This window comes from Nyctibius grandis, chromosome 4 (assembly GCF_013368605.1).
Source record: "Nyctibius grandis isolate bNycGra1 chromosome 4, bNycGra1.pri, whole genome shotgun sequence".
Classification (NCBI taxonomy): Eukaryota; Metazoa; Chordata; class Aves; order Nyctibiiformes; family Nyctibiidae; genus Nyctibius; species Nyctibius grandis.
This window is the reverse complement of record NC_090661.1, coordinates 53,995,858-54,007,005: the sequence shown is the minus strand read 5'-3', so window position 1 is coordinate 54,007,005 and position 11,148 is coordinate 53,995,858. Positions and strand designations below refer to the sequence as shown.

The 11,148-nt window shown below is 50.9% G+C and overlaps 1 protein-coding gene across 1 annotated transcript in view; it reads left to right on the top strand.

The window, feature by feature from the left end:
- Positions 1 to 8,277: 8,277 nt before the first annotated feature.
- FOXN3 (forkhead box N3) overlaps positions 8,278 to 11,148 on the top strand; it is a 146,117-nt gene continuing 143,246 nt past the window's right edge. The window contains 4 exon segments of the mRNA XM_068398244.1: positions 8,278 to 8,334; positions 8,336 to 8,501; positions 8,504 to 8,571; positions 8,573 to 8,821. Of these exon segments, the coding sequence (XP_068254345.1) occupies positions 8,278 to 8,334; positions 8,336 to 8,501; positions 8,504 to 8,571; positions 8,573 to 8,821 (540 nt within the window).

Genomic DNA, 11,148 nt, shown 5'->3' with positions numbered 1-11,148 from the left:
GTTTCTGTTGGGTTTCGCCAGCTGGGGGCAAAATGAGAACTTGAAGAATAATTAAATGAAAGGTTGGGAAAATGCTTTGTAAATCTTGATTCCATGGTCTCAAGTGAACAAGCAAAAGGTAGATCTCCTATCAGTAAGCTGGAGTAAGCTGGGCCTTCATTGTGTGTGCAGCTTGTATCTTTAGCTAGTGCTTGGGGTGGGGAGAAGAACAGGGAGTGTGAGCCTGTAAAAGACATGGGGCAGGAAGGCAGGGTATGATGTGCTCGGAAGCAGCTGCGAGGCGAGAGCTGCTCTTCTTCACGGGAGCGAGACACTGTTTGTCAGCTGTTAGGAGCGTTACCTCTGTGTGAGTGTCCTGGTTTCGGCTGGGACAGAGCTAATTTTTCTTCTTAGTAGCTAGAATAGCGCTGTGTTTTGGCTGTAGTATGAGATTTGGCATGAGAAGAATGTTGATAGTACACTGGTGTTTTTAGTTGTGCTGAGAAATCAAGGACTTCTCAGCTCCCCATGCTTTGCTAGTGTTCAGGTGCACAAGAAGCTGGGAGGGAGCGCACGCCAGAGCAGCGGATCCAAATTGGCCAGTGGATATTCCATGTCATGCAACGTCCTGCTCAGTATATAGAGGAGGGTTGGCCAGGAAGTTCGCTCTCTTTTCTAGGATTGCAGTTTTGGGATCTCTCTCCTCCGGGCATCCTTAGCCAGGAACGGGCTGGGCTTTCGATTGGCAGGCTGTGAGCAGTTGCATTGCGCATCACTCATTTGTATATTCTACTATTTCTATTATTATTGTTTATTATTTAAATTTTATTTTATTTCCTTTGTTAAATTATTTTTATCTCAACCTACTATTTCCCATACCTTCACCCCTCCAATTCCTCTCCCCCATCCCTGGGTGGGGAGCATGAGTGACTGGCTGTGTGGTGGTTGGCTGCCGGCCAGGTTAAAACCATGACAGTAAGGCAGAAACTCTGGCTGTTCAGGTGCGGATTCAGATATGGCTGTTTCTCTGCCCTAAAGTGGGCATAGCTCAAACAACAAACCAGGCTGGTCTGGCGTGGGTTAAAAATAAAGAAGTGTTGGATACTGCAGGTTCTGTATGAGGGACTGGAGAAGAACGCTGGGAACAGGAGTTGTGAAAGAGGAAACGAGCAAACACATATTGCATTCATGATTTAGTTTTTAATAGTGCCTGAAGGTGTTACGTGCTCTGCCTCCACACAAGATTAATCATCGCCTCAGAGAAAGCAGTTTAGAAATGGCAAGACTGATGGGGGATGTCAGTCATTCTGCATGGGTGAAGAATGGGAACAAAAGGAGATGGCCAGTGTACAGTGTTAGAGCCGGAGATGAGTCCCACTGTGAGGGTCTGATCAGTGATCACAAGGGGCAGTAGCCCTGTCCACTTCGGTCTTTGAAAGGTACCTTGCACATCAGGACCCTTTCAGAATTGAGAGGTTTTTGGGTACAACTGCATGCCAAATTATGAATCCTAATGAGCAAGCTTAGCTGGCAAACTTGCAGCAGACCTCAGGGAAGAAATTTGACTCTGATGTAGAGAGAATAAACATTGACGAGGATGCCAGTCCATGAGGACATTATAATTGGAGATCAGTTTAGGAACGGGGGCTTAAAGGTGAGGATAAGAAGTGCAGGTCTGTTGAATGGTAAGACTGGTGAGGTCAGAGGGCAGAAAGTGGAAATATTTAGGAAGGACATGTGGCACAGTCATAATACTAGCAGAGGAAGATGTTCCCAGGAGAGAATGGAGATGGAGGGGGGAAGATGAGCTTTGGAGGGTTGATAAAGAGCCTGTGACCCTTGCTGTGCTTGTTTTGCAACGATGGCTTGTGGGAGGTTATCAGGGATTCCAATCTAGAAGAGGATAAGAGATAAAGGAGTATAGGGAGATGGCTGGAAATCCTCATTAAATAAGATACTGCAACATCTGCAGTTGGTATTCTGAAATCTGAGTGGAGAGATTAGACTGTTGCATATTAGCCCACAAGGCTAAAGTGCAGCTCTGCACTGTTGGTACTTCTCATCGCCCTTCGGTACGGCAAATACTTGGTCTTGAGGTACAAACAGTTTTCACCTGTCAGTATTGCAAATGTTTTGCTAAATAAGTTAGTATTATTCCTGTCTTGAAATGGCGAAATCGACACCCTAATAAATTTGGTGGCTGGCCTAAGATTACAGTGGCCATACATCAGATGTTCTGATGCTGCCGTAGTCTCTAAGCCAGCAGTTAATGATCTTTCAGTGGTGCCATGTGAGACTGTTTTTTCCTTCCTTAAATAAACTGTATTAAGTATTCCAGCGAAGAGTTAGAAGAATCTGGGGGACAGTCTTTCCCAAGAGGCAAGCTATCCGTGTTTACCTCGCTGCTGGTGTTTTACTGCTCTGCAAGTCAGCAACTGCAGTTGCTGCTGAGCTCAGGGGTGAGTGTGAGCCGGCGAGAGGCTGTCCCGTGCCGCTGCCCCTCAGAATCACAGAATCAATCAGGTTTGAAGAGACCTCTGGGATCATCGAGTCCAGCCATTGCCCTGACACCACCATGTCAACTAGACCACGGCACTAAGTGCTATGTCCAGTGCCTTGGTGGGGGGCCCCGTGCCAGCCCTCCGACCCGGTGTGCAGTCTGTCTCCCTGCTCTCCTAGGCTTCTGTGTCACCCGCTGCTGGCCCCTGCGCTCGATCACGCTGGCTCTTCTGTCTACACGGCAAATGTCTCGTGGTGGTCCTTCACTGTAATCCTTTGTGTGCGCTCTGGGGAAATTCCTACCCACTGTGGAACAGATACAAAACTCTGGAACTCATCTTATTCCACCAATATTGATGAGGAATTTTGCCACAAATTTTGAACAGAACTGAGCTGTGTACCTGAACAGGATGCATACATAATGTATTCAAGGTGTAATATTCTTTGCATCCTACCCTGCACCTCACGAGGCTTCCCCCTGCTCACTGCAGAAATACTTCTCACTAGCTGAATTCTTCTTGGTAAGTCTGTTCTAAGACACTTGACTTTTACAAGTGATGATAAATGCGATAAATCTCCTTGCTTGCCGATAAAGAGACATGTTGATTCACTCAGAAAAACGTCTGAAGCATCTGGACTAAATTCAGGTGGGTGGAGTTATGACTTGGTAATTTAGCTTGGGTTGAAACCAAACGGCCATGAGATAAGAACTGTGTAAACAAATGGTCTGGTGACTGTTCTGAGTGTCAGGGCTGGCGGAGTCACAGGGCAGGGCTTGTTATCAGCGGGTAAGGATGACACTCTGCTGCCTGCTAGGTATTCTTCCCATTCTGCAATCCAGCTGCTGGCATGTCTTCTTCAAATTACACAAGAATGTGAAATAGCAGTTCCCTGGGTAGGGGAGGGAAAGCTGTCAGCAAAAGAAGGTCTTGGCGAGTTATGACAGGAATTTCTAGTTTGAGAGAATCAATGAAACGCTCTTCAGCCCTGCACTTTGGGAATGAGGTAGTTGCCACTCTTGCCTAAATACGTGAATTTCGCAAGTGTCGGAGAGATTAAAAGAGGTAACCCATGCCTTGGGAAATGACTGAGTACGGACACAGACATGCAGGAGGATACAGTGGTGATCCTGGTTAGGCGGGATAATATTGACTGTGAGGGCCAGCACGGAATTCCTGCAAGGTCTTGAGACAGCTGGCCTAACTTTTCTAAATAAAACGGCTACAATGCTTTTCTTCTTGGATAATTTCTGTGTCCAGGGCTGCACTGGAAAGGACCTACGAATTTACCTGTATTTCTAACTTGTATTATGTTGTTTATACGTTTCTGCAGCAGCCCTTTTCTATACCGAAAGGAAAATTAATTTCGAAGTATGCTAAATCTGCAAGCCTTGTTTACCCAGAGCGGAAAATCCTTGATTTTTGTGGATCAGCTACGAAACAATTTCATGTACGTGTTTTATGGGTGGACAGCCATACGTTAATTCTGTGCTGCGAATCACTGAAGCTGCTTGAGATCGAGCATGTTGCATATGGGAGGCTGTACGTTTAACTAGTGCTGTCTACGCTGGGCAACTTCTTTTTGGTTTTTAAATCCAGTTAGTTCCCTCCAATTAACTAATGGTAAGGGTTTTTTTACTCAAGTTAATACTAGTTATGTCAAGGTATGGTAGCAGGGGAGAAAATGCAACATTCTTCCTAATTAAGTCACGTCTTATTTTAAAGCAAATTTCATTAATTAAAGAAATAAACTGGTGGGTTTTTTTTCCTTGGCAGTTATTGCAGATTTCTGCAGCATGGTTCTTTACTGCAGAACGTGCAGCCTGACCCTCAGCAGAGGCCTTAGTTTCACGATACACTCAGAGACCCCCCGCATTATCCCCTGCTTGTTGCTGCCCGCCGGCGTGCTCCCCCCTGCCCCTGCGCGCCTCTCTGCGGGACCTGGCTCCTGCACAGGTCAGGAGGATGGATGTGTCTGAAACTGGCTGACGGACTCTCTTAGTACCGGAGCCCGTGCTCCGAGCCGCGTGTCGGCGGTGGGCTCGCCGGTGCTGCCCTCCCCGTCAGGAATCGGCTGCCTGCTGGGAGCTGTGCAGGAGGGAGCGCGGCGTTCCGGTGTGGGAAGATGTCTCCCCTGCTCCTCCTGCGGGGGAGGGCGAAGCGCGGCTCCGGTGCGCTCGTTCATCGTTGGGCTCCTGGCGCTTGGGGGTGCCTCCAGTGCCGGCCGCGTAGCTCGCGGCAGTGCAGCCGGGCTCGGTCTGGCCGGGCCGCCTGTCACCAGCGGCCGTCACGCCGCGGGCGGGGGGAGAGACTCGTACAAGTGGGAGCGCCGCGGCCGCCGGCGAGGGCCGGCAGCGCTGCCCTGTCAGTTCTCCCCGCACCGAAGGCTTCTCCCCGGGCGCTTCCCGCCTTCCTCCCGACTGCGAACACCGCCCGCCCCAGGCAAACGCCGCCGGCCCGGCGCGACCCCGACGCCGCTAGGCCCGCGCCGCCCGCCTCGGAGCCGACCCCGCGGCACGCCGGGGCTGGCGGGCCGGGGCGGGCGCCCCGCGGGGGGACGCGTCCGAGCGGCTGGCGGCGGGCGCCCCTGGCGGGTGGCGGCGGGCCGGGGTCCCCGCGGCCTGCCGTAAGCAGCGCCGCCGCCCTGCCCCCCCGCCGGCGGCCCTCCCTTCCGCGGCTTCTCCCGTCTCGCTGGCCCAGCCCACGTTTTCCCTCCCTCTCTCCCCTCCCTCCCTGGTCATGTGTCGCCTTTTTTGTTTGCAGTGGAAACAATTTCTCGCGCCTTGGGCTCCCACCGAGGCGGACCGCTGCCCGTCGGGAGCGCGGGGCGGGCGGCGGCCGGGCCCCATGCTGGCGGAGGTGCCCCCTCCGCTGGGACCCTCGCGGCACCCTCGGGGCTCGGGCTGAGGCGGGGGGCGCGCCATGCCCGGCTCCGTCAGATGAAAGTTTGCGCCGCAGCCATGAAGGGACCGCGGTGAAGCCGCCGCCGCCCCCCCGCCAGGTAAGTTGTTGTTGTTGTTCGCGGGGATTGCGCAAGGCGCTGGCGGGTCCGCCGCGGGGCGGCGCGGTCCCGCCCGGGCTCGGCTCGGCTCGCCCCGGCGCGGCCCGGCCCCGCGCCACAACTTGGCCAGGAGTTGGTGCGCGGCCGCGGCGTGCGCGCCGCCGTGTCCCCGCCGAGCCCGACCGGCCGCGCCGCGGGGCCGAGCCGCGGGGCCGTCTCCGGTTCGGCCCGAGGTGGTCCCGCCGGGGGCTTCCGGGAGCTCCTTGGGCAGGACTTTTGAATACGCGCACACACACACATATATAAAAGAGGCTTTAAAGAGGCGCCGCTCGGTGCGGGGCGGGCGCGAGGCGAAGTTTGCGTTCCCGGCGCGGCGGGGCCAGCGAGGGCCGGTGACATCTGGCCGGCATTGGAGGTATGCGCGCCGCCGGCCGCCCGCGCCCGCCCCGCCGGAGCAGTCCCAGTCTCCTAGCAACGCCATTGATTGGCTGCGGCGGCGGCCAATGGGCGCCCCCGCCCCCCGCCTTTCCCCCCCCCCCGCAACGACAAGTACGGTGGGAGCGCTGCGCGGGGGGGCCGCCCCGGTGCCCCCCCCGCCCCGGGTCGCCGCGCCGGCGGGCCGCGGGTGTAGCAGGCGGGCGCGGAGGCCCCCTCGGGCGGGCGGCTCTGTAGAGTGGAGCACCCGCAATTGGCAGCGGATTAAAAATGTTCGCCCAACTGCGGGCTCTCATGTGACCGGCGCTCCTTTGTCTGGCGGCGGGGCGCCGCGGCAGCCGCCACGGGCCTCGTTAACCCCCACCCCTCCCGCCCGCCTACCCGGGCGCAGCCACGGCCGGGCCACGCCGCGGGGACGGGCAGCCCCGGGCACCCCTCCCGCCCGCCGCGGCCGCGCTGGGAACCGCGCTCCGGCCAGGCTCCGCCGGGCCGGGCCTCCCTGCAGGCGCCGGTGGCCGGCCCGGGGGGGCTCCGCGGGCCGCGGCCGCCAGTCGCCCCCGGCACCCGTGAGGACCGCTGCCTGGAGAGGGAAAGAGAAGGAAAGAAAGAGGGATGGTATGATACGGCCCTTTGGGAGGATACTGGCAAATAAGCAAATTAAACAGAAAGAGAGCAGCGTGTTGTCATAGCAACAGTGCAATTAAATTACTTTACTGTCAGCCATCATATAATTTTCCTGTTTAGAAGCTCATGGGATGTAACTTCCATTTGGAGTCAAAGTTGAGTGTGCGGCGTAGGTAGCGATGCTGGTGCCCCGGGCGCCGGCGATGCTGTGTTTACTTCTGGCTGTGCTGGACGCTTTGAAAGCTACAAAGTGGGACCTGCCTAAGTGTGGCCTCCCAGTGTTTATATCTGCCTCAGTATTTTTTCCCCTTCCAGATACTTGTGTAAAAGGACATGCATTTGCTGAACTTGTTATGTGATGGTGTGTATCAGCAGGCTTCTGTGCATAAAAGTTCCATACGTTTCTTTTCTAGTAATGGCTGCTTTGGTGTAAAGTGTTTCTGGAAAGACCTGAGGAACTTTCCTTTTTCATTTTTGCCCTTTTGTAACAGCTAAAATATAGTCTGCCCTTTCTCTTTTCCAGAATGGCTGTCTTGCTCTTTTTCCCGTAGGTACATGGTTCATTCTGTTGTTATCTGTAGTTTTTTTCCCTTCATTGCAGTATCGACTGTGTGACTGCATGACTTCAGGGAACTGCTGAGGATATGTTTTAGGTACAGGGAATCATTTTGCCTCTTGTTCAACGTTTGTGCAGGAAGTTTCGTCGTTTTCAAATCTTGTGATTAACTCTTTCCAATTTTTATTTCACTGCTGTTCACATCTCCAGACCTAAAGTGTGGAGAAGGTAAGGGAGCCTGTCTCGTGCTTCTGAAGTAGAATTGTTGGGCTCCTGTCTGCTTCTTTTGAGTTGAGCAGGCGCCCAACTTCACCCAGCTTCTAAAGGACTCCCGTCCTCCCGAATAATACAGCTCGCGGGTATCCCCCCGGGGCCTGCTGGTGCAGTACCCTTGGCAGCTCTTCCTGCCTCTCCCAGGCCGCTGTTGAGCATCACAGCAGTCTTTCTGGCTCTGTTTTTTACCATGTTTGAAATACAGTTCAGCTTATGTTAAAGTCTTCTCTGTTTACGTACATTTTTAAAGTGCTCTATTCCTCTGGCTCTTGTTTCCCTGTGCCTTGGCCCTGGTCCCAAAACTACCGTGCGTTGCTTTCCTTCCTCCCTTCTCCCACCCGTGCTGGTTTTGAAGTTCTGTCATGTCCAAGTTTTGTTGCAACTGCGACTGCAGTCAGATCAGATGCTTGTCTGCCTCAGCCCTTAGCCAGAGTGACTTTAATCATGGTGCTGTTGTGTTGTCCTCAAAAGTGAAACAGCTGAACTTAATCTGAAGCAACTGGCATTAAGCCCTTCTATTTTTTTTAACTGTTTTCAGCTTACAGGCTTGTTAAAGTGATACAATCGGAGTATTCAATGATTTGATGCACACATTCATCAGTAAAGGGACATGTCTTCAGGATTTCCTGTATGGGGCTTCACGTACATGCAGAACCGAGATGTATCAGGGTTATCATCTCGTTCCATCAACTGAAATTTCTTCCCTTGTCCTGACTTTAGATTATTTTACTCAACAGTTGTGATAAGTGTTTACGCGAGTCTGTCATTTTTAATACAGATGGCAAAAGGCAAGTGACCAGTTAGGGAAAAGCTGTCAAAATGTTATGCAGTATCTTTTTATGAGCTAACTTTTCTCTCTTGTTTCTTTCTCCCCTTCCTTTGGATTTGCTTTCCCAGGAGTCGCTGTCTAAATGGGTCCAGTCATGCCTCCCAGTAAGAATCCAGAGGGCTCAGGAATTAGTGTTACCCAGCGGATTGAGCCAGCGTTTACAAGATAGCGATTTATCAAAGGCACTTCACGATGACGAGGACCTAGATTTCTCTTTGCCTGCCATCAGATTAGATAAAGTGGCCATGGAAGATGAAGAACTGACTAATTTGAACTGTTTACACGAGAGCAAGAACTTGCTGAAAAGCTTGGGGACTCAGTGTTAAGGAGCGTTAGCCCCGTTCAGGACATTGGTGATGACACGCCGCCGTCTCCTTGCCCACTCTGACATGCCCTACGATGCCAAGCAGAACCCCAACTGCAAACCTCCTTATTCCTTTAGCTGCCTCATATTTATGGCCATTGAGGACTCGCCAACCAAAAGACTGCCTGTAAAGGATATTTACAACTGGATCTTGGAACACTTTCCGTATTTTGCAAACGCACCCACTGGATGGAAAAATTCTGTGAGACATACTCTATCCTTGAATAAGTGTTTTAAGAAAGTGGACAAAGACAGAAGTCAGGTAAGTTTGGAGCTATGGAAACCTATCTGGCTCTGAAAATACTCACCTGCTAATCCCAGAACGTGTCCATAACAGTGAAATGCAGAATAGGCAATGCTGTCCCTGGTACGTAGTTCATTAAATTGAGAGAGCCAACATTTCTTTAGCATGGCCCATTCTGATTTATTAAATTAATTGTCTAGACATCTGTAAGAAAGCACTCGGGGGGCGTGTGTGTGTTTTCTTCTTTTTCCCCCCAGCTGGTGTCTTCATGCATGGTGGTTAAATATTGTTCTTAGTTATCATGCTGTGGTAATGGTTTCCAGCTATACTAGATGAATGTAATCATGGTTATAAATAGGCTGCTTGCTGTTCCTGGCTTATACAAATGTATAGTGAAAGGGTATGCTTTATGTAAGAGTCCATCGCTTTTTCCGTGGTCTGTGTTGTAATCTGAAAAAACTTTTCTTTCTTTTAAAGAAACAGAAGTAGTTCTGAATTTTGGTGATGAAGCTTCGTTCTGTTCCAAGCAGGTTTTAGAGAAACTCTTCAAAGAGGAGATAGGGCTGGCATCAAAAGTGAAAGTTACCATTCACCGAAATTTCAGTCGTTCTCTCCTTGGGCTCATGTAGCTTCTGCGACCGGTGCGGTGGCAGAAGCCTGGGGAGCACATTTTTGCTTTCGGATCTGTTGTTGTCGCCTGGTTTCATTGCTGAATCTTCAGCGGCGTCTGCAGGAAGAGGCTGTGTGTGAGGGGATGGGGAAGTGAGCCAAGCGGTGGAGGCAGTCCTTTGCCTGGCCTTCTACTGTGTCAGTCTGCCTGGGAGCAGATATCCGTTTCCAAAGGGGAGCGTCTTCAGAAGCTCTGGTCTGGATGAATCTTTGGCAAAGTACGAGTAGACTGATAAAAATATCAGCTTGCAGAATAATTTCTCAGGCCTTCTCACAGGTTAGTGAAATAAATAGCAGGTAAAGTCACATCACTGACCATCTGTCTCTGAAGTTGGCTGAAGATCAGAAAGCGGACACTTTCTCGTGGCAGAAACAATAGATGCACTCAACTTTTGTATTTCAGTGAAGTAAATGCCGTGATTGTCTTGGAACTGGTTACCCTGAAACTAGACTTCTGTTGGTGGTGCTGTTCTCCCTATTTTTGGTGCGATTTAACTTTAGATGCTGTGGAATAGGAGCTAAAGTAACTCTAGAGGAAGAGTTGTACATTACCCTAAACTAGCAACTTTTCTTTTTAAATTACTTAACTTTCTTTTCTCTGGGCTTTCTTTTTTTAAACTATTGACTCTCTTAATCTTTTTTTTTCTTTTTTTTAATGTCATTCCCTAGAATCCACTGTCCACATTTGGTGATCATACACTGTATGTTGGTATTTTTATAAATCAGTTGCTGTGAACGATTGTGTGTGAGATTACAAAACCTGTTCCTGAACTGGATCTTGTTTTGTGTAAACCGGAGTCTTAAATTGTTGTTTGGAAGTGAGACTATGATAACAAGTGCCACACCAGACTTCTATGATCCTGTCCCAGACCATAAGAAAACCTTCACACAATACATTTAAAAAAACCCAAAATATTGTAGCTATTAAGGCATGTGTTTACTGTTGCCATTTGTGTGTTTTCTGTCCCTCTTCCTCTGTTACAAGATGACTGTTTAGATAACAGCTTCCTTCCTACGAGGAACTTGTCTTCATGTCTATCTGTCAAATATCCGGCAGTCTGCTGAGCTCGTAGGAACAATACCATGACGCGCTGCTTCTCCACAGGGAAGTGGCGGAGCACAATGCATGACTAGTCACCTACGTCTCGAATTCGTGATTAGAGCCATGGTTACATAGCTAGACAACAAGGTGTGGTGGGAGGCCTTGCCTGTGTGAATAACGAGGTGGGGGTTTATTCATTCCTGGAAAATCCCAGGTTTCTTCCTTCTCCTGGAGATGCTAATAACTGCAGGTAGCCAACATTAAGGTGGATGAGATGAGAATCTCAAATGTAAAATGCACCAAGGCAGGTCGTTTAAATCCCCTGCTGGGGTTTTCTCATGTCCTGGCCAAGGGACAGTGGCAGAGTCCCGAGCACAGAACTGGCGCTTGGTCAGAGTTGCTGAATCAGGTGCTTGACAGCTAATTGTGGACTTGGAAAGCAGTAAACATCAACTGCTGGCATTGAAAATACCTTCGTGTGTGTGCACACGCACGCTTGAGGTTGATTTGAGTACCTTGCAGCCAGTATCTCTGCTGTTCAGAAGGAAGGTGTCCATCTAAAGGGTTCTTGTTTTTGGGGTGGGGCTTGGGGCAGGGGAAGGGGGGGCACTCTCCTCTGTAAGGAATGTTTCAT